This window comes from Lithobates pipiens, unplaced genomic scaffold, assembly GCF_037356315.1.
Source record: "Lithobates pipiens isolate NorthernLeopardFrog02 unplaced genomic scaffold, aLitPip1_a1.2 Scaffold_23, whole genome shotgun sequence".
In the NCBI taxonomy this organism is placed as follows: Eukaryota; Metazoa; Chordata; class Amphibia; order Anura; family Ranidae; genus Lithobates; species Lithobates pipiens.
The window spans coordinates 198,092,138-198,119,213 of record NW_027507785.1 but is presented as its reverse complement, the minus strand read 5'-3'; the positions used below and the strand labels follow the sequence as shown (position 1 = coordinate 198,119,213).

At 43.3% G+C, this 27,076-nt stretch overlaps 1 protein-coding gene across 2 annotated transcripts in view; it reads left to right on the top strand.

Annotated features, from left to right (window-relative positions):
* NEK7 (NIMA related kinase 7) overlaps window positions 1-27,076 on the top strand; it is a 227,893-nt gene that overhangs the window by 138,539 nt on the left and 62,278 nt on the right. For both annotated transcript variants that reach the window (XM_077452743.1, XM_077452742.1), the window contains one exon: window positions 12,527-12,621. In XM_077452743.1, coding sequence (XP_077308869.1) covers window positions 12,527-12,621 — 95 coding nt within the window. The remainder of the gene's footprint in view (window positions 1-12,526; window positions 12,622-27,076) is intronic.

Genomic DNA, 27,076 nt, shown 5'->3' with positions numbered 1-27,076 from the left:
TCGCCAGTTTGCAAGGTGGCTACTTGGTTGTTGGTGCACACCTTTCCAAAGTTTTACATTGCTGATGGTTTGGCATCTTCAGATGTGTGTGTTCCGACCGCAAGGTTTTGCAAGCAGCAGTTTGAGGTTTCTTGTTCCTCTTCTGGCTACCTACCTCTGTTGGTCTGCCTGTTTTTTCTGGCTTGCCACCCCCCCCCCCCACCCCCACCCCTTGTGGCACTGCTTTGGGGCATTTTTAGTCAACAATATTGCACTGTGCCCTTCATTGAACTGTTTTTTGTTTTGTTTTTGCTTTTTTTTTTCTACTTGTACTGCTTTGTGATGAACTGAGCTGCCTACAGCAAAGAGGGATTTACCACTAGCTAGGACTGCCAGGCAGTGCGAAAAGCACGATGCGATTTCCCTGTGGCTATGGTTTAAAAAAGGTACAGCAGCCTATTTAAATATAAAAATAGATTATGCTTTCATTTGATGGTAAATGTTAACGGATATCTCTTGATTTTGTTTTATTATGGAAGAAACTGGCTCCGAATGGTAAAAAAACAAAAAATTAACTTTTTTTTAAAGTCTTTATTCCTATAATTTATGCCATGACCTACCACCCAAAAAAAAGAAACTGCTAAATAAATTCTCCTAATCCCGACGATCGCAGTGATAACACACACAGTATGTGTGTATTTGTTCCTTGTACCCATAGTAGGGCCAGGAAGTAATCTTATTCCTTTATTTTTTGTTTTGGTCCTACCTATACACACTGACACTCTTGTGCTAATACTAAATATAAAAGCTTTTTCTTTTTTGTTGCTAAAAACATGAACCCTGCCACTAAAACTCTACTAGATCAAGTCCTGAACTAGTTATTTCCCAAAAGATTATTATTATTTTTTTTACAGACTGTTCTAGGAAGAAGGAATAGATACAGTGCATCTTTTCTTCCTGACCAGAGGAGTATTTCTTCTTCGGACGTGGAACAACATTTGGATGGGATTACAGGTGAATGATCATTGATCATGTGATCGGGATCTGGTTCCATAGGGTCATGATCATTAGGCACAGAATGTGTGCTAGGAGCGCTCAAGATTAAAACCCACTTCCTAGACACCGCATATGTGTTACACAATCCTAAAGGGTTTAAAGAGACTCTAAAATAGTTTGGGTTTACAGTGGCTTGAAAAGATATAAACACCCCTTGAAATTTGTTGCAAACAAAAATGGAAATGTCTTTTATTGGGATTTTATGTGATAGACCAACACAAAATACCACATAAATGTCAATTGAAAGGAAAATGATAAACGGTTTTCGAAATTTTTACAAATATCGGAAAAGTGTGGCGTGCATTTGTAGTCAGAATTTTTGGAGAACCACCTTTCGCTGCAATTACAGCTGCAAGTTTTTTTGGCGTATGTCTCTACCAGCTTTGCACATCTAGAGTGATTTTTTGCCCATTCTTCTTTGCAAAATAGCTTAAATTCTGTCATTCGATGGAGAACATCTGTGAACAGCATATTTCAAGTCTTGCCACAGATTCTCAATTGGATTTAGGTCTGGACTTTGACTGGGGAATTCTAATACATGAATGTGCAGTGATCTAAACCATTTCATGGTAGCTGTGGCTGTATGTTTAGGAGGAATGCCCTGCTGGAAGGTGAACCTCTACCCGAATCATGTCTTTTGTAGACTTTAACAGGTTTTCTTCTAAGATTGCCCTGCATATGGCTTCATCCATCTTCCCATCAAACTCTGATCAACTTTCCTGTCCCTGCTGAAGAAAAGCACCCCCACAACATGATGCGGCCACCACCATGTGTCATGGTGTGTTCAGGGTGATGTGCAGTGTTCTCTGCCACACATAGCGATTTTGCTTTTAGACCAAAAAAAGTAAAATTTTGGTCTCCTCTGACAAGAGCTGCTTCTTCCGTGTTTGCTGTGTCCCCCACCTGGCTTCTTGCAAACTGCAAATGGGACTTCTTATGGCTTTCTTTCAACAGGCCAGATTTGTGGACAGATTCTCCCACCTGAACTGTGGATCGCTGCAGCTCCTCCAGAGTTACCATGGGGCTCTTGGTTGCTTCTCTGAATAATACTCTCCTTGCCTGCCCTGTCAATTTAGGTGGATGACCATGTCTTGGTAGATTTGCGGTTGTGCCATACTTTTTCCATTTTCAAATGAAGGATTGAACTCTGCTCTGTGAGATGTTCAAAGCTTGGGATATTTTTTTAATAATCTATCCCTGCTTTAAAACATTTTTCCCCATACTTTTGAGACCAGGAGGATAAGTAGAAGGGGAGGATATGTCAGAAGGGGCCAATGAAAACTGCAAGGCTGGTGGCGTGTCTGTGTAAATCCGAGAAGTGGATCAGACGGCTGTAGCCAGACTCCGTGAAGGGAGATTTCTGCAGCATATTTGGCAAGTACAAAATGGCAGTGTAATTAAAATAATATGCAAAGTGGTTGAAGGGAAACTTCAGAATGACAAAAAAATTTTTTATTATGAATTGTGAGCAGACTGCAGTTTCTCTTCAAGATCAGTTTGCAGTTAATTATGTCAAACACAGCTGCCCAGCCCCCTCATAAGCAAAGAACTACCTAGAAATTGTTCTTGCTGGAGAGTCCACAATAGTGCATATAAAAGATAATCTGCAATTTTTAAATATTTTAAGTTATGCAATGTGAATGAGGACATTTAATAAATATAAAAAAGGTGTCACCTGTTTGGCTACAAAAGTGGAAAATACACTTTAGACTGGCCATAGATTACTTTTCTCTTTCGTTCATTGGCGGACACAGCCACACATCTTTAATTCTTGATGTTAGGGTTATCACGCCACCTTCAGGAGAGGACTAGGCAGAAGATGTAACGCATGTAAAAACAGCAAGACTGCACAGCACCGCCCAGGGGGCAGTCCCTCTGGCTATAGCCCCTCGCCCTGCTTCCTGCAGCTCAGTTTTTTTCTGCCTAGTGTAGAAGGACCTGGCTCCCTGAGGGGACCATTGGTCCTGGGATTTTTTTTTTTCTTTTTTCTACCATTTTTGATCCTGTGATCTACAATCAACAGCCGAGCTGGGTGACAGGCTGGATAATATAGGTCCTTGTAGTCTCCCCAGCCTGGCCATCAAGCGTTAACTAGCCCTAGCTATGCGCAGGGTCGGCCACGACATGCCCCTTCTGCTCCAGGGGCGGCCAGTGAGCTTTATGCTCCGGGGCACACATGACCAGGCTACTGCTGTCCGTGTCAGTGTGCCGGGGCCAACAGCCACCCCATACTGCTCGGGTGATGGCTCTCTGGTGGAATGCCTCCAGCAATCCTGACAGGAAGGGTAAGGATGACTCTCACCCTGCCTTAGCAGGATAGAGCAGCTGGGCATTCCCTGGGAGGTCGACTGGGGGGGTCTCTCACTCTCCCTTTCCTCTCTCCCTATCCCTCATTCCCTCCTCCCCCTGCTGAGGCCACTGTGTGACTGGGAAGGAGGTGCGGTGTACGTACCTAGGCCGGGGGGCTCCGAGCTTTGGAGTAAATTTTCCTCAGGAGAGGCCGCCGCACGGGCCATGGACATTTTTCTGAGGCCGCAGCCATTTTCCTGTAGTCTTATGCAGTGTATGGGCTGACAGACATTTTCTAGACTGTTTGGCGGCTATTTTCTTGCTGATTTTTGTGCTAAGGATGGCCGGCAGCCATTTTCTTGTAGTCTCAGCGTGTTTTTTTACCTCTAGTGCTGGGTCTGTGTACCTCCAGAACAGCTTGGTTTTCATTATGAGCACTTTGTGACTGAAACAGGGCAGATCGGTCAGCGGCAGCACAGCGCAGCACTCGGTCAGGGTAGTGAGTTCTGCGGAGGGGCCCCTCAGTCTGTGAGCAGCTAGGAGGGTGGGATTTGTGTACCTTGCATTAAGTCCCTAAGTTGTGGCAGGCGAGTGAGGGTCAGCATGTCAGAAGCTGGTGCTTCTTCCCCAGACATCCCTGCTATTGCAACCGGCTCACCTACAAAAAATGCGGTGCCTAGGGACACTTTGCTGGCGGTCCTGGAGACCTTTACTGCCAGGGTGGAAGTGGTGTGTGGGCGCAAGGGGGTAAAAAAACGGTCCCACGGTGACTGGCAGTCCTTACCCCTTTTGAGGAGAGCCTCCTGAAAAATGGACGTCTCCAGGTTAAATAAAGTAACCACGATTTCGGTAGAAGGGACTCCTGCCTTCAAGGACCCTGCCGACAGGAGGGCTGAGGCAGTGGGCCCAGTCCATGTTTACGGTAGTGGGGTTAGCTTTACGACCTGTGATGGCCACAGCCTAGGTGTCGTAGACGCTTACTGAATGGGCAAAGTTGTACCATGAATTGGAAAAGCAACAGTCTCCCCCAGTCTGCTTAGAGCTGGCAGACCAGTTGGTACATGGCCTTAAGTATGTCTGTGGTGCGTCCCTGGATATGCCCCCCCCCCCTGCTCTCTCGAGCATCAGTATCAGCAGTGGTGCTACAGCGCCTGATTTGACGGAAATGCTGGTCTGTGGACCAGGCATCTAAAAAAAAAAAAAAAAAAAAAAAAAAAAGCACTGGCGGATTTGCCCTGCCAAGGTGAGAGGCTTTTAGGAGCTTTGCTGGATGACATTATTAAAAATGTTACCGGTGGGAATTTGCAGCTCAGGGGACCTCTCTACTGTCCGACCAATGGGTCTGCGAACTGGTTTCATCAGGATACAAGATAGTTTTCTTTCTTGTCCACCAAACTGATTTTTTTCCCCCTCCAACCTACCTCTAATTCCGGCTTGTCCGGAAGCCCTGTTCAGGGCAGTACAGGACCTGCTACTGCGCGGGGTGATAGTACCTGTACCTATGCTGGAAAGGTTTTGGGGATTCTACTTCAATCTATAGTCCCCAAAAAGGAAGGGGGTACATACAATCCTGGACTTGAAGGCCCTTAACGGCTTTGTGAAACGCAAAGATTTAGGATGGAATTGGTTCGCTCCGTGGTCGCTGCACTCAATCAGGAGGACTTCCTGGCATGCCTGTATATACAGGACGTGTACTTACCTGTACCCATATGCCTCAGGCATCAGAGTTTTCTGCGATTTGCAGTCGTGCAAGAACACTACCAGTTTGTGGCTCTCCCTTTTGGCCTGGCGTCAGCACCCCGAGTCTTTACCAAAGTGTTATCTCCAATTCTGGCACTGTTAAGGCAACGTGGGATCGCAATTGTGGGTTACCTAGACAACCTCCTCCTGAGGGCAGCTTCCGCCTCAGAATTCAGGGAAAATGTAGCGATCACCATGCAGCCTCTCCGGGAGTTTGGGTGCTGAACCTAAAGAAGCCAGTGTTAGTGCCGACTTGACGCCTGGAGTACCTGGGTTTACTGTCGGATTCCTCAGAAGTGAGAGTTTTTCTCCCTTCAGACAAACTGCAGACTCTTCAAGCTGTGGTGAGGTTATTGGTGAACCACAGGTGGTGATCGCTGCGATTCTGCATGCGAATTCTGGGCCTCATGGTAGCCACTTTTGCATCGTTACCATATGCTCAATTTCACACTCGAGTCCTAGAAAAGGGGATTTTGTCAAAATGGGACAAATCTTTATCCCTGGATTGTCAAATTCCGGTGAGCCAGATACTCCGGGATTTACTTTTGGTGGCTGAGGTCTTCGAACCTTCGGTCCGGTAGATCGTTCCTTCCTCTCCATTGGACGGTGATCACAACGGATGCCAGCCTGACCGGTTGGGGGGGGGGGGGTTCTGGGAGTAAAGTCGGCCCAGGGCCTTTGGTCGTCGGAAGAATCCCAACTGCGGATCAGTGCCTCTCTGCATGGTCAATGAGGCTACAAGGGCGTCCGATCAGGATCCAATCAGACAATGCCACAGTGGTGGCGTACGTCAACCAAGGAGGAACAAGGAGCTCAGCTGCAGCACGGGAGGTCACTCACATCCTCCAGTGGTCAGAGCGACACGTGCTGGCCCTGTCGGCCATATACATCCCGGGCATAAAAACTGGCAGGCGGGCTACCTAAGTCATCAGAGGCTGGACCCAGGGGTATGGTCTTTGCATCCGGAAGTGTGTCGGCTCCTTTGCCTAAGGTGGGCTACACCAGATATGGATGCCTCGGCTCAATCAGAAAGTGCAGAGGTTTATATCCAGGATAAGAGACCCCTGGGTGCATGTGTCGGGCGAGTTGGCTCCATGGGGGCATTATCAGCTGATTTATGCCCCCCCCCCCCACTCAAACTTCTACCACGTCTGCTGCGCAGAGTGGAGGCTGAGGGGATTGCAGTAACTCTGTTCCTTGGCGGCTACTGCTGCGAGAGGACCTTCTATCGCACGTTCTGATACTTCATTCTGCTTTACCGTCGCTGGTTTTAACGACATGTTGAAAATCGGGTGCTAAGGGACCGAGGTATGTCAGATGCTGCAATTTCCACTATGCTGAGGGCACGGAAGTCATCTTCTCCGAAGATTTACCATCGTGCATAGAAGGCTTGCATCTCCATGTGTGAGGAGATGGGTTTGTGTCCGCACTTTTTGGTGTCCGCACTGTTTCTAGGATCCTGCTTTTTTTTGCAGAGAGGCGTGGATCAGAAACTTGCCTTAAGCACCACCAAGGGACAGATATCGGACTTTGCTGTCTTTTTCCAACATCCCTTGGCGACTCACTCATTGGTGGGTACTGATATGCAGGGGGTTAGACACGTCCCTCCGGTTCAACCTCCACTACCTCCGTGGGATCTAAATCTGGTGCTATCGGCGCTCCAAAAAACGCTGTTTGAAAATATTAGGGCGATTCCCTTGTTGACTTTCTCAGAAAGTGGTCTTCCTAGTGGCTATTACATCTGCCGGGAGGGTTTATGAGTTGGCAGCCTTGTCATGCAAGTCTCCCTACCTGGTCATCCACAAGGATAAGGCGGTGCTACATCCGTAGCCCTCTTTCCTTCCAAAGGTGGTTTTGGCATTCCATCTAAATGAGGACATTGTGTTACCATCCCTTTGTCCTAAGCTGACGCACCTGACAGAAGTTGCCTTACATTCCCTGGACATGGTCCGGGCTCTACGGGTGTATCTGCTACGGCTCCCTTCCCAAAAGTCAGACTCTGTTTTTTGGTGGCTGGTCTGAAAAAAGGTATGGCAGTTTCATCGTCCACCATTTCTAGGTGGATCAGCCAGATCGTGGTTCAGGCCTATGCCTTAAAGGGGCAGGTTCCCCCTTTTCCTGTCATGGTTCATTCCACCAGGGCAATTGGAACCTCCTGGGCTTTCCCACAGAAGCCCCATCTGTGTAAGGCAGCGACTTGGTCGTCCGTTTACACTTTCACTAAATTCTACAAAGTTGATGTAAGCGCATCTTCGGATGCTTGTTTTGGCCACAAGGTTTTGCGGGTGGCTGTGTAAGGTTGCAAATTATGCTTTCTTAAGTTACGAGTTTTGTTGTAAACGCATATTTTGATGCATAAGTTGGCCGCAGGTTTTGATGGCGGCCACTTAAGACGTCAACTCCTCTGTCCTTTTGTTGCTGGTGAAGTTATGTTTTGCTGTTTCGACCCCTCGTTTGACACTGCTTGGGGACGTGCCTAAGGTCAAGAATTAAAGGAGCTGTGTCAACGAATGAAAGAAAATGGGATTTTTGTACTCGCCATAAAATCATTTTCTCTGAAGTTCACTGACGGACACAGCACCCACCCCTCCTATTTATGTTTGTACTGCTTTTTAACGAACTGAGTTGCAGGAAGCGGGGTGAGGGGTTATAGCCAGAGGGACCACCCCTGGGTAGTGCTGTGCAATCTTGCTGTTTTTACATGGTATTACATGTTCTGCCTAGTCCTCTCCTAAAGGTGGCGTGATAACCCTAAGGTCAAGAATTAAAGGAGCTGTGTCTGTCAATGAACTTCAGAGAAAAGGATTTTACGGCGAGTACAAAAATCTCATTTAAAAAATAAAATAAAAATTTCCATTCAGCAGGCTGAGCAAAATGCAAACAAGTTCCTCTATCCACACAAACGAGGAGGATGGCAGAATCCCCATCACCTGCACAGGAGCTTTTCATTACGGCACCAAGAAATGCTAAGATTGTAAATTGAGCTGCACAGCTTTGTTTACATACTTTAGGAACTAGGGGTTTACTTATAAAAAAAAAAAAAATCGCTCCAAGATTGTATCTGCATTCATGCACAAATTAAGAATAATACCCTTGCAAATTTTTTTTTTTTTTTTAAGTTGTGCAAAATGTTATTCTCCAACTCGTACAGAAAAGGGCTACCTTCAGGTGATTGGCCAAAAAGAAAGCTGCAGAAACATTTCCCTTGCTGTTGGACATTTTTTTTTTTTCTGCACGGAGAGGAGCTTTACCTCCTTTGAGTTTTTTGAATTTGTTTGATTCCATTTTGCAAAGTTTGAATCCTTTCTTTTTTTTTTTTTTTTTTTTCGTTTGAGCCTTGGGGGACTGTATCCAGAGACCCAGCCAGAATGAAGATGCAAGGCTGGTCTGTAATGTTACTTTGGGCACTGAATTCTGCATGGGCCCCCTTTGTGGCACACCATGCATCATGTTGAGCTAGCAGAGTACTATACAAGCCTGGGGCCGTGGACAAACGTGTGGTACACAGCCGCTGCTGCATGCCCTCAACTGCTGTGTCTACACTGCCCATGTATGCGCTATCGTCTTTTTCATGGGGCACCATCTACAGGTCAGCTCCTGGCTCCAACAGTACAGCACAGTGATCCTGGAATGTCTTCCTTGGTTTAGCTCCCTATGGTGCCTGGTACAAAATGCCTCATCCTTCCCTCTAAACAGCAGCAAAGGTTATAAATACCCCATGGGTACCTTTTGCACCTCACATGGATGATCACAAGCACAGGCAGGAGGTCAGATTGTCTTGCTAGCTCAGACTCTGCTTGTGCTCTGCATTTGGGGGGGCGTTGTTTGGTGTTTGTCTCTCTTCACGGGCCCTAGTGCCCTCTGGTCATCAGTCACCAATAAATATCACGGGGGGGGGGGGGGGGATCGTTGGATCCTTAGTACAGCGGTTTCCGACCGGAGCTCCTATAGGCTTTGGCGCTTCTATAGTAAGATCACTGAACTTGCTGTGCTCTTTGCTCCTCCTACACCGTAACCTCGCAGTATCCTATTGATGAGGGTTTCCTGCAAAAATGGACAGTCCCTGTGGATTGAGACAGCCATTTCTCGTTTAAACAAGCCACTAATTTTCCCTGTAGGGGATAATCCTGTGTTCAAGGACCCCTTGGCTATCTGGACTAAATGCATGGCCTAGGACCCTGACTCCATCTTGACAGGCTCCTCCATTCACCACCATCTGTGGCTTTACCTAATGCGTAAATGGCTTTGCAGGTAGTAAATTTCCAGAATGAGCCCCCCTCTGTCCATATGCAGAGAATTCTTTGGCTCAAATGCTGGTCAATAGGGATGAGCTCAGGCGTGTTCGCATGAAACACGTGCAGAGCCCGCCAGGAAGTGATCGCAGCACTGCGCTAATCACAGGCAGTGAGACATTGCCCGATTTCTCTGCAGCCACGCATCGGGGCAATGTCTCACTGCCTGTGATTAGCGCAGCGCTTCGCTCCCTTCCTGGCGGGCTCTGCATGTGTTCCATGCGAACACGCCTGAGCTCATCCCTACTGGTCAACTGTGGAAGAAATCTCTCCCTCTAGCACAATTCAGATCTTTTTCTACAAGGTTCACAAGAGGGAGAAACAACATTGTGCAAGAGGGAGAGATTTAAAGCGCGGTTTGTCTTCCTGTGTTTCTTAATGGGGATAATTTAGAGGGTGAGGACACATCCACTCATGCCACTCATAAGTATGATTGCTTTATATACAGTTACCACCATTTCTCGTTTAAACAAGACATATCCCTAATCACCACTACACTAGTCATATGGTGTAAAAATAAATTTTAAAAATGTCAACTTTAAATAACTCACCATGCCTATTACCAAATACCTTGGACTGTTCAGTTTCCAAAAGGGCTAATTTCGGGTGTATTTGTACTGTACTGTCCTGTCATTTTAGGGCCTCAAGAAATTAAATAGTACATCAGGGTTGATCAGTTTAAAAAAAAAATGTGCGCGCGCACACACACACACACACACACACACACACACACACACACACACACACACACACACACACACACACACACACACACACACACACACACACACACACACACACACACACACACACACACACACACACACACACTACAGACCAAAAGTTTGGACACACCTTCTCATTCAAAGAGTTTTCTTTATTTTCATGACTGGGAAAAAAGTAGATTCACACTGAAGGCATCAAAACTATGAATTAACACATGTGGAATTATATATTGAACAATAAAGTGTGAAACAGCTGAAAATATTCTAGGTTCTTCAAAGTAGTCACCTTTTGCTTTGATTACTGCTTCACACACTCTTGGCATTCTGTTGATGAGCTTCAAGAGATAGTCACCTGAAATGGTTTTCACTTCACAGGTGTGCCCTGTCATGTTTAATAAGTGGGATTTCAAGCCTTATAAATGGGGTTGGGACCATCAGTTGTGTTGTGCAGGAGGTGTATACAGTACACAGCTGATAGTCCTACTGAATAGACTGTTAGCTGCTTTTTTCTTGCCATAATACAAATTCTAAGTAAAGAAAAACGAGTGGCCATAGTTACTTTAAGAAATGAAGGTCAGTCAGTCCGAACAATTGGGAGCACTTTGAAAGTGTCCCCAAGTGCAGTGGCAAAAACCATCAAGCGCTACAAAGAAACTGGCTCACATGAGGACCGCCCCAGGAAAGGAAGACCAAGAGTCACCTCTGCTGCGGACGATAAGTCCACCTGAGTCACTAGCCTCAGAAATCACAGGTTAACAGCAGCTCAGATTAGAGAACAGGTCAATGCCACACAGTTCTAGCAGCAGACACATCTCTAGAACAACTGTTAAGAGGAGACTGTGTGAATCAGGCCTTCATGGTAAAATAGCTGCTAGGAAACCACTGCTGAGGACAGGCAACAAGCAGAAGAGACTTGTTTGGGCTAAAGAACACAAGGAATGGACATTAGACCAGTGGAAATCTGTGCTTTGGTCTCATGAGCCCAAGTTTGAGATCTTTGGTTCCAACCACCGTGTCTTTGTGCGACGCAGAAGAGGTGAACGGATGGACTCTACATGCCTGGTTCCCACCGTGAAGCATGGAGGAGGAGGTGTGATGGTGTGGGGGTGCTTTGCTGGTGACACTGTTGGGGATTTATTCAAAATTGAAGGCATACTGAACCAGCATGGCTACCACAGCATCTTGCAGCGGCATGCTATTCCATCCGGTTTGCGTTTAGTTGGACCATCAAACACACCTCCAGGCTGTGTAAGGGCTGTTTGACCAAGGAGGAGAGTGATGGGGTGCTGCGGCAGATGACCTGGCCTCCAGTCACTGGACCTGAACCCAATCAAGATGGTTTGGGGTGAGCTGGACCGCAGAGTGAAGGCAAAAGGGCCAACAAGTGCTAAGCATCTCTGGGAACTCCTTCAAGACTGTTGGAAAGCCATTTCAGGTGACTACCTCTTGAAGCTCATCAACAGAATGCCAAGAGTGTGTGGAGCAGTAATCGAAGTAAAAGGTGGCTACTTTGAAGAATCTAGAATATAAGACATATTTTCAGTTGTTTCACACTTTTTTGTTCAGTATATAATTCCACATGTGTTAATTCCTAGTTTTGATGCCTTCAGTGTGAATCTACAATTTTCATAGTCATGAAAATAAAGAAAACTTTGAATGAGAAGGTGTGTGTATGTATATATATGTGTGTGTGTGTGTGTGTGTGTGTGTGTGTATATATGTATATATATATGTGTGTGTGTGTGTATATATATATGTGTGTGTGTGTGTGTGTGTGTGTGTGTGTGTGTATATATATATATATATATATATATATATATATATATATATATATATATATATATATATATATATATATATATATATATATATAATTTTCTATGGATGTTTTTTAAACTCTAACTTTCACACAGACTACATGTATATCCACTGATTTGGGTTTTTGTTTTTCATCAAAGAAATGTAGCAGAATACATTTTGACATTGTGTACCGTAATGATTATTAATATAGGTCTCAATTGATTTTGTTTACCTTAACTGATGATCAAGTTGATAAATCAAAGATCGTAGTAGTAACTGTGGCATATGAACACCTTGATGTATTTCCTGCCAAAGTGTTTGGTTAAGGAGCTAAATTATTGTTTGCAATAAACCTTATGACTAATCACAACATTGTGAAACAGATCAAGGTGGCCATGCACCACTGCTATTGTAACTTCTGATTTCTAATAAACCACTTGATTTTTGGACACAGTGTTGAATCATCTCTTGTGGAATTGCATATTGTAATGCAGCAGGATGCAAACGTTTTAAAGTTGGAAGTGGTTCAGATGGATGTAAGCCAGCAACAGATTTTCTATAGCTAAAATGTATCAAACTTGCTTACATCACCCTTTAAGAACAATAGTTTGCTCAGTGATTTTATTTTTTTTCCCTTGTTTACAGTTGGTACCCCCTATTACATGTCACCAGAAAGGATACATGAAAACGGATACAACTTCAAATCTGATATTTGGTCATTAGGATGTCTGTTGTATGAGGTAATTTATTATCTGTTGTGTGCAGCAGAAAGTGGTGTTCTGCTGTATTTACTGGTTTACAGATTTGGCTTTCTGAAAATTCAAGTACAAGTTAATCTTTTTGAAAGAAAGTACTTGACTATGCCTGTGCGCGTTAGATGTTCATGAATTTAAAAATTGCATTGCGTCGCCCACTGTGTCACCGGACACAGCCAAGGAAAGATCACTTTATCAGCCCGCCACCGCTACCATGTGATCACTGTAGCCAATCGCATGACATTTGTACACAATAAAAGGCGTTCATTTACGCCTTTCATTGTATACTTCATTGTATACTATTGTAGTAAGCTCTCTGATTAGTCATAGTGATCACATGGCACAGACAGGACGGCTAATCACAATAGTAAGCCCTGAATAGTTTTAGTTAAGTAAAATGGTTGCTTATAACTGAAGTTCAATTATAAGCAGTGTGTTAAAAAAAATATATATATTCTGATCACCTCTCCAGAGTAGTGTTACTAAAAAAAAAAAATGTATCAGAATCGGATAACAATTGAAGACCTTTTACTTTTTGTCCCCAGTTAGTGTCCCTGATCACCGCCACATCAGTTATATATTGACTTTATACTGCACTGGTGGCAGTATGTAAAGCATTTTAAGAAAAATATATAGACTTTCCTAATTTGTGAAAAAATTGCGACAAAAAAATTACAACTTCAAAAAACTCGCTATGCCTCTACATTGAACTGTCTGCTTCACAATTGATCAAATATATATATAGATATATATTTATATATATATATATAGATATATATATAGATATATATATATATATATATATATATATATATATATCTATATATATCTATATATCCTAGTTTATGGACTCTCTAACTTTCACACAGTCTAAATAATATACACTGATTAGAGTTCTTTTCACCAAAGCAATGTAGCAGTATACATTTTGGCTTAAATTTATGAATATAGATTAATTAGCAAAATGTTATAACAGAAACAAAGAAAAAGGCTTTTCATTTATTTAGCAAAAAACAAAACTCAATGGGGATTAAATACCACTGGAGGAAAGGTCTATTTGTGTGGAAACAAATGATAAAAATTTAATTTGGGTACAGTGTTGCATAACTGCGTAATTCTCATTCAAAGTGTGCCAGCACTGAAAGCTGAAAATGTGTCTGGGCAGGAAGGAGGTAAAAGTGTCCAGTATTGAAGTGCTTAACCACTACAATACAGGGCACTTTCGCCCCCTTCCTTCCCAGCCCAATTTTCAGATTTCATCGCTCTCGCAATTTCAATGACAATTGCGCGGTCATGCTACGCTGTACCCAAATGAAATTTGTATCATTTTGTTTGCACAAATACAGCTTTATTTTGGTGGTATTTATTCACGACTCCGTTTTTTATTTTTTGCAATATAAGCGAAAAAAGAGCGGAAATTTTGAAAAAAAAAAAAAATTCTTCTATTTTAAAAGAAATCCAATAAAATCGAATTTTGTCATAAATATAAGCCAAAATGTATGATGCTACATATCTTTGGTAAAAAAAAATTTGGTTAAGTGTATAATAATTGGTTTGTGTGATCAGACATATGTACGCAAATGATCATGTACAGATGTGTGCAGGCGATCACGGACATGTGTGTGCAGATAATCATTGGGAAATATGTGGGGGACATTATGTTTACACTAGACTGGTGATCAGTGAGTAAAAAGCTCTAAAAAAAAACAGCTCATACTCACTGATCACCAGCCGGCTGCAGCGTTCCGCTCTCAGCGAAGACTTCCGTGTGAGGAGAGGAGAGCCGATTGCCTAGCAACCGGCTGCTTGTTTACATCACATGACGGCCGTGATTGGACACGGCCGTCAAGTGATTAGGAGGGCCAATCGCAGAGCCCTCCTGCTGATCCGAGATGTGTCGTGTCCAGGTGACCCTAGCGCATCGGGATCGCGTCGCTGCGCGGGCGATTCCCCTACTTCTGCAGCGAGCTCTTCTTTAATATTATATTACAGTCCTGTCTGAAAATCTGCAAAACAGAGTTTTAGGTAGGTTTTTTTTTTCTTTCCTTTCAATAAAAATTTTGCTTTTTAAGTCTGATATGTACCTGCTATGATCAATCTCTGAAAGTATATACCTCTTCTGCTCTGAGCATGGATTCGACATTTTGTTTCCTAACCATGTAGGTGGTTATTTATTTTACCACTGCATATAGATATTCAAGAGTATTTTTTTGTTTTTTAACTTTATGTATTAACTACATTGCATGTCAATTATTTTATTTTTTTTGAGGTTTTAATCCGATTTCAATGAAAGCAATAATCCACCAACTGATTATGAAAATAATCATTAGCTGCAGCCCTAGTAAAATATCAAACCTTCACAATATTAGCAATTATGACTTTAGAATACATGTCTGTAAAACACACCATCACCATAGGCGGGTATATCCAGCCGGATGCTGGCTAGAGATTTCCAGCGGGCCAGATGGTCCAGGCTCAATGTTATGACGTCATGCCTGGCCTCTGCATTTAAAGATTCCCAGCCTAGAGGTAAGATCTAGGGACTTATTGACCGGAGAGCTCACTGAAAAGAGGACCTGTCACGCATGATTCCTATTACAAGGGATGTTTACATTCCTTGTAATGGGAATAAAAGTGATAAAATAAAAAAGCTTAAAACTAGAAAAGTAAAATTCAACAATAAAAATTTAAAGCGCTCCTGTCCCCCGCATGCTCGCCCGTAGAAGTGAACGCGTACGAAAATCGTACCACATATGTAAATGGTGTTCAAAACACACGTGAGGTATCGCCACGAATATTGGAATGAGAGCAATAATTCTAGCCCAAGACCTCCTCTGTAACTCAAAGCATGTAACCTGTAATAAGTACCAAAGTTTGACGCCATTCCACGAGCGTATGCAATTTTGAAGCGTGACATGTTATCTATTTACATGGCGTAATATCTTTCACATTGTGCAAAAAAATTGGGCTAACTTAACCACTTCAGCCCCAGAAGAATTTACCCCCTTCCTGACCAGAGCACTTTTTGCGATTAGGCACTGCGTTGCTTTAAAGTGGTTGTAAACCCTTACAACACACTTTGACCTACAGGTAAGCCTAGAATTAAGGCTTACCTGTAGGTCCAAGAAATATCTCCTAAACCTACACGGTTTAGGAGATATTTGCCGAAAGACAGGCACCGCTGTCTACAGTGCATGCGCCGTGGACAGCGGCGCGCAGGCGCACCGAGCACGCCGCGGTCAACGGCAATATGCTGCGAGTGGCGGCTCCCGTGCGTATGCTCGGGAGTGACGTCATCGCGGCTTTGCCGAATGACAGCTGCGGAGCAGCGAGACCCACCGAGAAGATGGATGCGCCGGACTACAGGGGACATAGCAGTCCATTATGCTTTACCTTTGCAGGGAATGAAAGAGGAAGTAAACCCATTAGGGTTTACTTCTTTAACTGACAATTGCGTGATCATGCGACGTTGTACCCTAACAAAATTGACCACCTTTTTTTCCCCACAAATAGAGCTTTCTTTTGGTGGTATTTGATCACCCCTGCGTTTTTTTTTTTTGTGCGACAATTTTGAAATTCTTTTTCTTTTTGCTTTAATAAATATCCCCCAAAAATATCTAAAAAATGTTTTTTTTCTTTTAGTTTAAGCCGATATATATTCTACATATTTTTGGTAAAAAAAAAAATCGCAATAAGCAATTGATTGGTTTGCGCAAAAGTTATTGCGTTTACAAAATAGGGGATAGTTTTTTGGCATTTTTATTTATTTATTTTTTTAAATGGCGCGATCAGCAATTTTTATCGTGACTGCGACATTATGGTGGACATATCAGACATTTTTGACACGTTTTTGGGAGCATTGTCATTTTATACAGCAATCGGTGCTATACAAATGCACCGATTCCTGTGTAAATGACACTGGAAGTGAAGGGGTTAACCAATAGGTGGCAGTGTAGGGGTTAAGTGTGTCCTAAGGCCGTGTTGCTAACTGTGGGGGGCTTGTCAGCTGTGTTTTACAGATCACTGATCTCTTCTCCAATCACAGGGAGCAGAGATCAGTGTCACTTGTTGCTAGGCAGAATGGGGAGATGTTTACATCGCCATCGCCCCGTTCTTCCTCTCCGTGAGGCGATCGCAGGTATCCCCGGGGCAATCGAGTCCGCGGGAACCGCGACTGGACTCGCAGAGCTTCCCGCAAGTACGCCCCCACCGCCTCTTAAAGGGCAACGTACGGGTATGTGATTTTACCTGTATGTGCCCTTCTGCCGACATATATCGGTGTGAGGAAGTCGGGAAACTGTTAATTTGTTTTCTTATGCGTGACATTATTTTTCCATAAACGCTTTTGAAAAATTGCTGCGCAAATGCCATGCGTGCTAAATAGTTGCAGCAACTGCTATTTTATTCTTCTAGGGCAGGGCTTGACAAATTTGCTTGGAATCTAGGAGCCAGCTAAAAAAGTTAGGAGCCAGGTCGGTAACGGCAATCCGGACCTGTCCCTGGCCTGACATGGAGACGAGTGAGGGGAAGATAGCACGCCCCCACCTGTCTGCAAGTCATTGCCCATAGCTCTTAGAGGGACATTTTTATTTATTTTATTTTTTTCAAATGACAATTTTTTTTATTTTTTTTTTAAATTGCATTTTAGTGTAAATATGAGATCTGAGGTCTCTCTGACACCAGATCTCATATTTAAGAGGACCTGTCATGCTTTTTTCTTTTACAAGGGATTTTTACATTCCTTGTAATAGAAATAAAAGTGACAATTTTTTATTTTATTTTTTTAAAGAACCGTGAAAAAATAAAAAGTTAAAATAAGAAAATTATTTTTTTTTAAATGCGCCCTGTCCCGCCAAGCTTGCGTGTAGATGCGAACGTGAGTAGCGCCCGCATAGGAAAGCGGTGTTCAAATCATACGTGAGGTATCGCTGCGTTCGGTAGAGCGAGAGCAATAATTCTAGCCCTAGACCTCCTCTGTAACCCTAAACGTGCAACCTGTAGAATTTTTTTAAACGTCGCCTATGGAGATTTTAAAAGGCTAAAAAGGTTTGTCGCCATTCCATGAGCGGACGCAATTTTGAAGCGTGACATGTTGGGTATCGATTTACTCGGGGTAACATTATTTTTCACAATATAAAAAAAATTGGGCTCACTTTACTGTTTTATTTTTTTTAATTAAATAAATATTTTTTCCCCAAAAATGTGCTTGTAAGTCCGCTGCACAAATACCGTGTGACAGACAGTATTGCAACGACTACCATTTTATTCTCTAGGTTGTTAGAACTCCTAAACATTATATATATTTTTTATTCTAAGTAAAGGTGAGGAGATGGGCGGGCAGTGAATGCTCCATTAACATTGCTGGCTGTCATACCAACAGCCACCACTAGATGGCGCCAGATTACAGAAGGAAGCATAGGACCGCAGAAGGCCTCAAAGCCGCGGTCTCAATTACCGGCCGACGGCAGCGCGGCCCAACGCGATCACGCCGGGGGGGAAGTAGACAGGATACCCCCCGCTGTGCTGCGCCAGGTTGCTAATTCTAGTCGCAAATGCGACCTGGTGCCCGGGCTTTGTCGAGCCCTGTTCTTAGGGTCTCTACTAAAAAAAAAAAACATATATAATGCTTGGGGGTTCTATGGAATATTCTAGCAAAAAAAATATCATTTTTACATGTCTGAGAGATGTCAGAATTGGCCTGGTAGGCAAGTGGTTAATTTTTAAAGAGTAAAGGGTTGTTTGGGAAATGTGCCCTTGTTCTGTATGGTTTTGCTTGTTTGTCTCCACAGAGGTGCTCCTAAAGTGGATATACCCAGTGAAGTGAACAGCCTCCGATGATACACAGAGATGAGACAAATCTCCCTACATAAGTTTTACTTGTGTACAGTGCCTTGAAAAAGTATTCGTACCCCTTGAAATTTTTCACATTTTGTCATGTTACAACCAAAAATGTAAATGTATTTATTGGGATATTATGTGATGGACAGTGGAAGGAAAATTATAAATGGTTTTCCAAATTTTTTACGAATATCTGAAAAGTGTGTTGTGTATTTGTATTCAATCCCCTTTACTCTGGTACCCCTCACTAAAATCTAGTGGAACCAATTGCCTTCAGAAGTCACCTAATTAGTAAATAGAGTCCACATGAGTGTGGTTTAATTTCAGTAAAAATGCAGCTGTTCCATGAAGTGCTCAGAGGTTTGTTGGAGAACCTTCGTGAACAACAGCATCATAAAGGCCACAAAGCACACCAGACAGGTCAGGGATAAAGTTGTAGAGAAGTTTAAAGCTGGGTGAGGTTATGAAAAAAATTCCCAAGCCTTGAACATATTACCGAGCACTGTTCAATCCTTCTTCCGAAAATGGAAAGAGTGGCACAACTGCAAACCTTCCAAAACATGGCCATCTACCTAAACTGGCAAGGGGGGCAAGGAGAAAATTAATCAGAGAAGCAGCCAAGAGATCCATGGTAACTCTGGAGGAGCTGCAGAGATCCACATCTTAGGAAGAATCTGTCCACAGGACAACTATTAGTCATGCACTCCACATATCTGCCCTTTATGGAAGAGTGGCAAGAAGAAAGCCATTGTGGAAAGTAATAAGTCCTGCATTTTACGAGAAGCCATGTGGGGGGGGACACAGAAAACATGTGGAAGAAGGTGCTCTGATCAGATGAGACCAAAATTTAACTTTTTGGCCTAAAAGCAAAACGATGTGTGGCATAAAACCACCATCCCCACTGTGAAACATGGTGGCAGTATCCTGTTGTGGGGATGCTTTTCTTCAGCAGGGACAGGGAAGCCAATCAGAGTTTGTTGGGAAGATGGATGGAGCCAAATACGGAACAATCTTAGAAGAAAACCTGATAGTCTTCAAAAATAATTGAGACTGGGGCGGAGGGTCAGCTTCCAGCAGGGCAACGCCCTAAACATACAGCCAGAGCTACAATGAAATGTTTTAGATCAAAGCATATTCATGTGCTAGAATGACCCAGTCAAAGTCCAGACCTAAATCTCATTGAGAATCTGTGGCAAGACTTAAATTGTTGTTCACAGAAGTTCTCCATCCAATCTGACAGAGCTTGAGCTATTTTTCAAAAAAGAATGGGCAAACATTTCACTCTCTAGATGTGCAAAGCTGGTATAGACATCCGCATAAAGATTTGCAGTGAAAGGTGGTTCCTCAGAGTATTGACTCGGGGGCTGAATAGAAATGCATGCCACACTTTTCCATTTTTTATTTGTAAAAAAAATTTGAAAGCCATTTATCGTTTCCACTTCACAATTATGTGCCACTTTATGTTTGTCTATCACATAAAATCCCAATAAAAATATTAAAATTTTTTGTTTGTAACATGACAAAATGTGGAAAATGTCAAGGGGTATCAATACTTTTTTAAGGCTCTGTATGTGCGGTCTTCTACTTTCTAGACTGTTTAGAAAGTGCACATTTTGTTAGAATTTTTTCTCTTCCTGTTCCACCACTGGGTGTGGATTTTGTGACCGCTGATTGGAGGAAAGGCACACATACCCCCTCTCCCCATAGGCAAAGAAAGGAGGAAATGTGCAGAGTTGTGCTGTGAATAGACCAGCTGGCTGCTAATTTATTTCTATGCACCATCCTCGACACAATTTTAAGGCTGGTTTTATCTCGGTTGTCGGAGAGATTGTCAGAAGTTATGCTGATAGCAGGAAAACCAGAAAGCAGAAAGACACTGTTCTTAGCCTTTGGAGAGAGTTAAGTAAACACTACAGATAGATGTACCCAGGTCAAATTTCATGAATCTGGTTTACATCCACCTTAAAGAACTGAGGTCCAATGGGGAGGCTGCCGGTTAAAAGCATGAGGAGGGTGATGTTTACTATATGGGGGAGGAGGTGCCTAGGTCTTGGACACTGGAAAATTTTTTTTTAGACATCAAACCCCTCCTTCCTAGGCATACCCCTATAACCCTACCTTGCTCCGTGAGACCAGTGTTTTGCTAGTGTACTTAGGTGAATCTCTTCTCCCTTATGGAATAGTTTTCATACTTAATGTGGTTAAGCTATGTTATGTTTATACTATCGCCATTGTTAAATAAGAACATTTGTCCTAGCCGATTTCTACCTAATTTCACATCACCTCAGGGCTCTCTACTCTCTCTCCTCTCTCACTGCAGTTAAAGTGGTAATAAGCCAAACTGGGGTAATTTTTTCCTATGGCACAATACGGCATACACTGCAGAGGAATGGCATTCATGGGTGTCGTCCATGAAGTAATCCTCTCCTAAAGCCCATGCACAAAAAACCCACCTAGAATTTTCCAGGGCCCATGCTGAAAAAGAAGCCAACTAATGGGGATTCTGTGCTCTGGAGTAAGAAGATCAAGATAAATGTTATTGGAATTGATGGCTTCAAAACTGTATAGGTGAGTACAAAGAAACGCATGGTGTCTACAGTGAAACATGGTGGTGGCAGTGTCCTGTGGGGCTGCATGAGTGTTAGGGAGCTGCATTTCATTGACTGTATCATGAATTCCCAGATGTACTGCTCTATATTGAAAGAAGATGCTGCCATCACTCCATACCCTTGATCATTGTGCACTTTTTGAACTCGACAATGATTGAAAACACACATCTAAGGCCACTGTTGCAGTTCTGAAGCAGAACAGGGTGAAAGTATATCTCCTGATCTGAAGCCAATCGAACACCTAAGGGGAATTCTGAAGAGACAGATTGAGCCTCACTCTCCATCCAGCATCCAGGCTCTAAAAGAGCTAGTTCTTGAAGAAAGGAAAAAGATAGCTGTCGCCACCTTGTTCATTCCATGCCTGGAAGACTTGGTGCTGTCCTTAAAAATCTTGGAGGTCATACAAAATACTATGTGTATAAAAAGTGTTGCGCTGAAAGTAAATACAATGTGAAAGTGTACTAATGGTAACTGAATATCTCACTCATTTATATTTAAAAATAATAAACATCTAGAACAATGCTTAATACCAAGTGAACTGTGAACAAAAACTATAAACAAAAAGAGGGGAAAGTCCTTTGCTAGAAGATCATAATTGTGCTTGCCCTTGGTGCAGACATGGAGAAATGGAAATATTCATTCAATCCGTGGAATGTTTGATCCAAAAACACCCTGGTGCTGACACCACCACACACAGAAGAGAGATGTGAGCTTACCGACTCCCAATGACCCCAGCGAGCATACGCTCTGGGGGTCAAATACGCTTTTCAGTTATACAGATAAGAAATCCTCAGGTCAGGAAGGATGAGCTCTTAATAATGATGGTGACTCCACTCTTGTTCAAACTGAATTGGACACGGAGCCAGTGCTCCCGGAAAGATCACACTCCCACTAGCGTATTGGGCTAGATTGGGCCAAATAGCGTAATTCCGTACAATAAACAAATTTATTAAAATAAAATCACACTTCCATTTAAGCAGTGAAATAAGCGCTTTGCAAATAAAAAGGCAGCAGTAGAGTCGGGAGGAAATCGTATATTCTACCAGGGTATGTAAACTTATGGGCACAACTGTGTATGTGTATATGTGATTTTATATTATATACACATATATATATATACATACACACACATTCTAATGTAGACAGATGTATTAAACTATGGACAGTGTCAGTAGGGTAGTGGAATGTGCCAGTAGAGTAGTGGAATGTGCCAGTAGAGCAGTAGATGTCAGTGGTGTAGTGGACAGTGTCAGTAGGGCAGTGGAATTCTCAATCACATTTTATTTCCCTTCCCTGCAGCCTCAGCTACTGGAGTGGACAGTAAATGACTGGGACATTCTCTGTGTTGAACGGCTTCCTGTTCATTCACAAACGGATGCATAGTGAGCACAGTTTACTATGCTTCAGTTATAAACGAACACCGAGAGTGATTGGTACCAATCACTTGCTGTGTTCATTCAGAAAAGGAAGGGGCCAGTAAATGATATAATTACCGGGCCCTTCCCTCTGCTCGCAAATCCTAAAACGCCTGGAGAGGAGGCAAGTCAGCAGCACAGGAGGGGGTGGGCAGCAGGGGGAATCTGCACTGCATGGTGTGATTAGGGTGTGCCCAGGTACATCCTACACACCCTGTTGAACACCCCTACGTCTAAACCCTTACCTATAAATGTAATATATTGAAGCTTACCAGTCCTTAGATGTAATAGTCCCACTAGTTTTTCTTTTTTATGACTTCTTTTTAGTTTCAACTGGAGACCTTAAAAGTAACACCGTTCCTGTTTTTAGGGTGATGACTCTTACTCGCTAAACTGTGTGTCTGGAGAAACAACATTGTTACAGTAGGCTAATCCAAAGATTTGGTTTACAAACAACCCTCATCCTCCTGTCTGTTACATAGCAAAGAAGAGTTTTGTGGTTCACAGATTTTGACATTGTTTGACGGTTTAGTTTTCGTTTAGTGCACAGGAATTTTAAAGTATTGATTGGTAAACCTGCCCAGGTTTGAGCAGCCAAGGGTTCTGAGAATCATTCTCAAAATTTGAACTCTGAGGCAATCCCAAGACTATAATCTTGTTGTTAGTTTTATTTTAGGGCTTATAGTTGAACTACTGTCAAGACATGGGATGCTGGGCACTGACATGGAGGACATGAACCAATAATAAAAAAAAGCAAAAAAACATGCAGCCAGGAGAGGGTTTTTTCATGTGGCTTTTGCCTTAAAGCTGTATGTGGCATTATAGAACAGTGTGATTTTCAGTGTACACTGGCAGTGTATATTTGTCTGAGGATTTTTTTCTTTTTTTTTACAGTTAGCTTGGCTTACATACAGCAGCAACACCCCAGTCCAATTAATTTCACTTTGAATTTTAGTATGTTCATAAAACAGCTGCAGAAGAACAGAATCACAAAAATGGGCTATAATGCAAAACCCACACTCTGCCAATGCTGGCCGCCTCAGATTGGGCAATCTCAACAGAGAACTGTTATAATAAACAGGTGGACACAAATTCCTAGTGCATTACCAAAACATACTCACAAAAATACTCATAAAAAATTGTTGTCAACAATCACAATGTAGGATGATCCAGCAGTGGGGAGAATGTTACCAAATCCAGACCCTCACTTCAATTAGCAAGCTTTTGCTATTCAGGAACTCTCCCTTCTTCAAAGTCTGTTCTATAAAACTCAGTTCTGTCAACATTTTGGAAATTGTTCTGGTGTTCATTGAGATATTGATTAACCTCTTCCCGCCCGCCCTATAGCCGAATGACGGCCTTAGAGCAGGCGCTTTCGTCCGAGAGGCCATCCCTGGACGTCCTGTTTACTTAAGCAATGCGCGCTGCCACGGGCGCGCATCGGGGAAGTTCTGTGTTTGCCGTGTCCCCCGGAGACAGGCAAACAGATCGCTGTAAAAGGCCAATCACAGTGGCCGTTTACATCGCGATCGGCGTGTCCAATGTGAGATGATCGCATATGTAAACATATGAGATCATCTCTCAGCGCCGCTCTCCCTCCTCACACAGACATGTGAGAGGGGAGAGATGAATGGCTGCACCGGCCGTAAGTGTAAAAAAAAAGTTAAAAAAAGTGCCATCCTGCCCCAGTGCCACCTGTTAGTGCTATCTGTCCCCGGTGCCACCTGTCGTCAGTGCCATCTGTCGTCAGTGCCATCTGTCATCAGTGCCATCTGTCATCAGTGCCACATATTAGTGCCGTCTGTCATCAGTGCCACCTGTCAGTGTCATGTGCCATCTGTTGTCAGTGTCACGCGTCATCGGTGCCACGTATTAGTGCCACCTGCCATCGATGGCACGTATTAGTGCCATCTGTCATCGGTGGCACGTATTAGTGCCGCGTGTCATCAGTGCCACGTATATGTGCCATCTGTCATCAGTGCCACGTATATGTGCCATCTGTCATCAGTGCCACATATTGGTGCCACATGTCATCATTGCCACGTATCAGTGCCATTTGTCATCAGTGTCACGTGTCATTGTCCTGGTGCTCCAGGGCCTTCAAAAGTGTAATAGGTAGTCAACAAGTTAGATGTGTAATTTATGCTCCTAGAACATGTGACGGCGCTCCCTGCATGTTGGGCCTCTCTATGTGGCCAGGCTGTGAAAGTCCCGCACAAGTGGTATTGTAATACTCAGGAGGAGTAGCAGAATTTTTTGGGGGGTGTCATTTGTGGTATACACATGCCATGTGAGAGAAATAATCTATTACAATGACAATTTTGTGGAAAAAAAATGAAAAATCTTAATTTTGCAAAGAATTGTGGGAAAAAAATGACAACATCAAAAAGCTCACCATGCCTCTTACTAAAGACCTTGGAATGTCTACTTTCCAAAAAGGGGTCATTTGGGGGGTATTTGTACTTTCCTGACTTGTTCGGGTCACAAGAAACGAGATAGGCCACCAGTACATCAGATGTGATCAATTTTGTATGATTGGCACCACAGCTTGTAGACTCTCTAACTTTCACAAAGGCCAAATAATATCCACTAATTTGGGTTATTTTTACCAAAGATATGTAGCAGTATAAATTGTGGCCAAACTTTATGAAGAAAAACTTAAAGGGGAGGGCCACCCTGAAAAACAAAAAAATGTTAAAAATTACAAAAAAAAAAAAAAAAAAAAAAAAAAGAGAATTTTTTTTTTTTTTTTTACTTACCAGAAATGCCTGTTGCTAGGCACTTTATCCTAATCTTCCTCTTCCTCCTCCGCGGAGATCTTCTGTCTTCTCTCTTCGTCGCGGCGTCTTCTGGGTAATGAGTCGCGCTGTGTTCTGGGAACTGTGTGTTCCAGAACACAGCGCGTCCCATTCAGAAAGCGCTGCGGGACTCGCGCATGCGCAGTAGCTGCGGGACTCGCACATGCGCAGTAGGAAACGGGCAGTGAAGCCATAAGGCTCTGCTGCCTGTTTCCCTTACAAGGGATGGCGGCGCCGGGACCCGAGAGCCGAGGGACGGGTCGGCCTCGGGCGGCCGACATCGCGGGCGCCCTGGACAGGTGAGTGTGTTTATTAAGTCAGCAGCTGCAGTGTTTGCAGCTGCTGACTTTTTTTTTTTTTATAACCGGCCCTCCGCTTTACTAATTTGCATAATTCTGTCACAGAAACCAAGAAATATGCGTTTTTTTTTCAAAATTTTCGGTCTTCTTTCATTTATAGCGCAAAAAATAAAAACCCCAGAGGTGATCAAATACCACCAAAAGAAAGCTCTATTTGTGGGGAAAAAAGGACTAAAAATTAATTTGGGTACAGTGTTGCATGACTGAGTAATTGTCATTCAAAGTGTGAGAGCACCGAAAGATGAAAATTGGTCTGGGCAGGAAAGGTGTTTAAGTGCCCAGTAAGCAAGTGGTTCACATATGAAGTGATCAGCTAAAATAATCACACTCAGGAATGAATCAGAGAAAACACTCTGTATAAATAAATAAAGTGCTGAGTCCGTAAGCAATCCGTATGGATAAATAAATAGTGCTAAGTGCCAATGGGTCCATGTCGTGCTATTCACACAAAAAGCAGATCCATGTATTGTGCTGTGCAAATCATGCAGGCAATTCAGTGGCACACTCCTTCTTTCCCTTCGTCGGATAAATAGATGGATGTCCCCTTACCTTAGTGTAGTATTTTCATAAATAAATTGTTTAATAAGATAAAGTTGTCTGGCTACTCACATTTTAAAAGATAAAAGCAGGCATTGAATGTCAACAGAACGGTGGACAGCAGGTGTCGGCATCACTTTCTCCTCTCTCTCTCTCTCTCTCTCTCTCTCTCTCTCTCTCTCTCTCTCTCTCTCTCTCTCTCTCTCCTCTCTCTCTCTCTCTCTCTCTCTCTCTCTCTCTCTCTCTCTCTCTCTCTCCTCTCTCTCTCTCTCTCTCTCTCTCTCTCTCTCTCTCTCTCTCTCTCTCTCTCTCTCTCTCTCTCTCTCTCTCTCTCTCTCTCTCTCTCTCTCTCTCTCTCTCTCTCTCTCTCTCCTCTCTCTCTCTCTCTTCTCTCTCTCTCTCTCTCTCTCTCTCTCTCTCTCTCTCTCTCTCTCTCTCTCTCTCTCTCTCTCTCTCTCTCTCTCTCTCTCTCTCTCTCTCTCTCTCATACTTTTGCTTCATCTGTTGAATGGTGAGTGTGGAGTACAGAGGTCAGAAATGGGTTTCACAGAGGTAAGGAGTGTGCAATCCGAGTATAGGAGTCAGAAAAGAGTATTGCAGAGTGTGCAAGGCTTAGAAGTGCGTAATGCACAGAATGATAATGTCAGGAGTGTATGACTTGCACTACACAGGCCAGGAGTACTTAATGCACAAGGAAGAAGGGGTTAGGAGTATGTATTGCACCGATGATAGACTTAAGGAGTGCATATTGGATGGAGTACAGGGATCAGAATTGGGCACTGCAGAGAATATAAAGGCCTGGATTGCATGACCTACAGAGGACAGGAATGTGTACAGCACTGAGCACAGCAGTTAGAAATGGGTATCGCAGTGAGTGCAGGGGT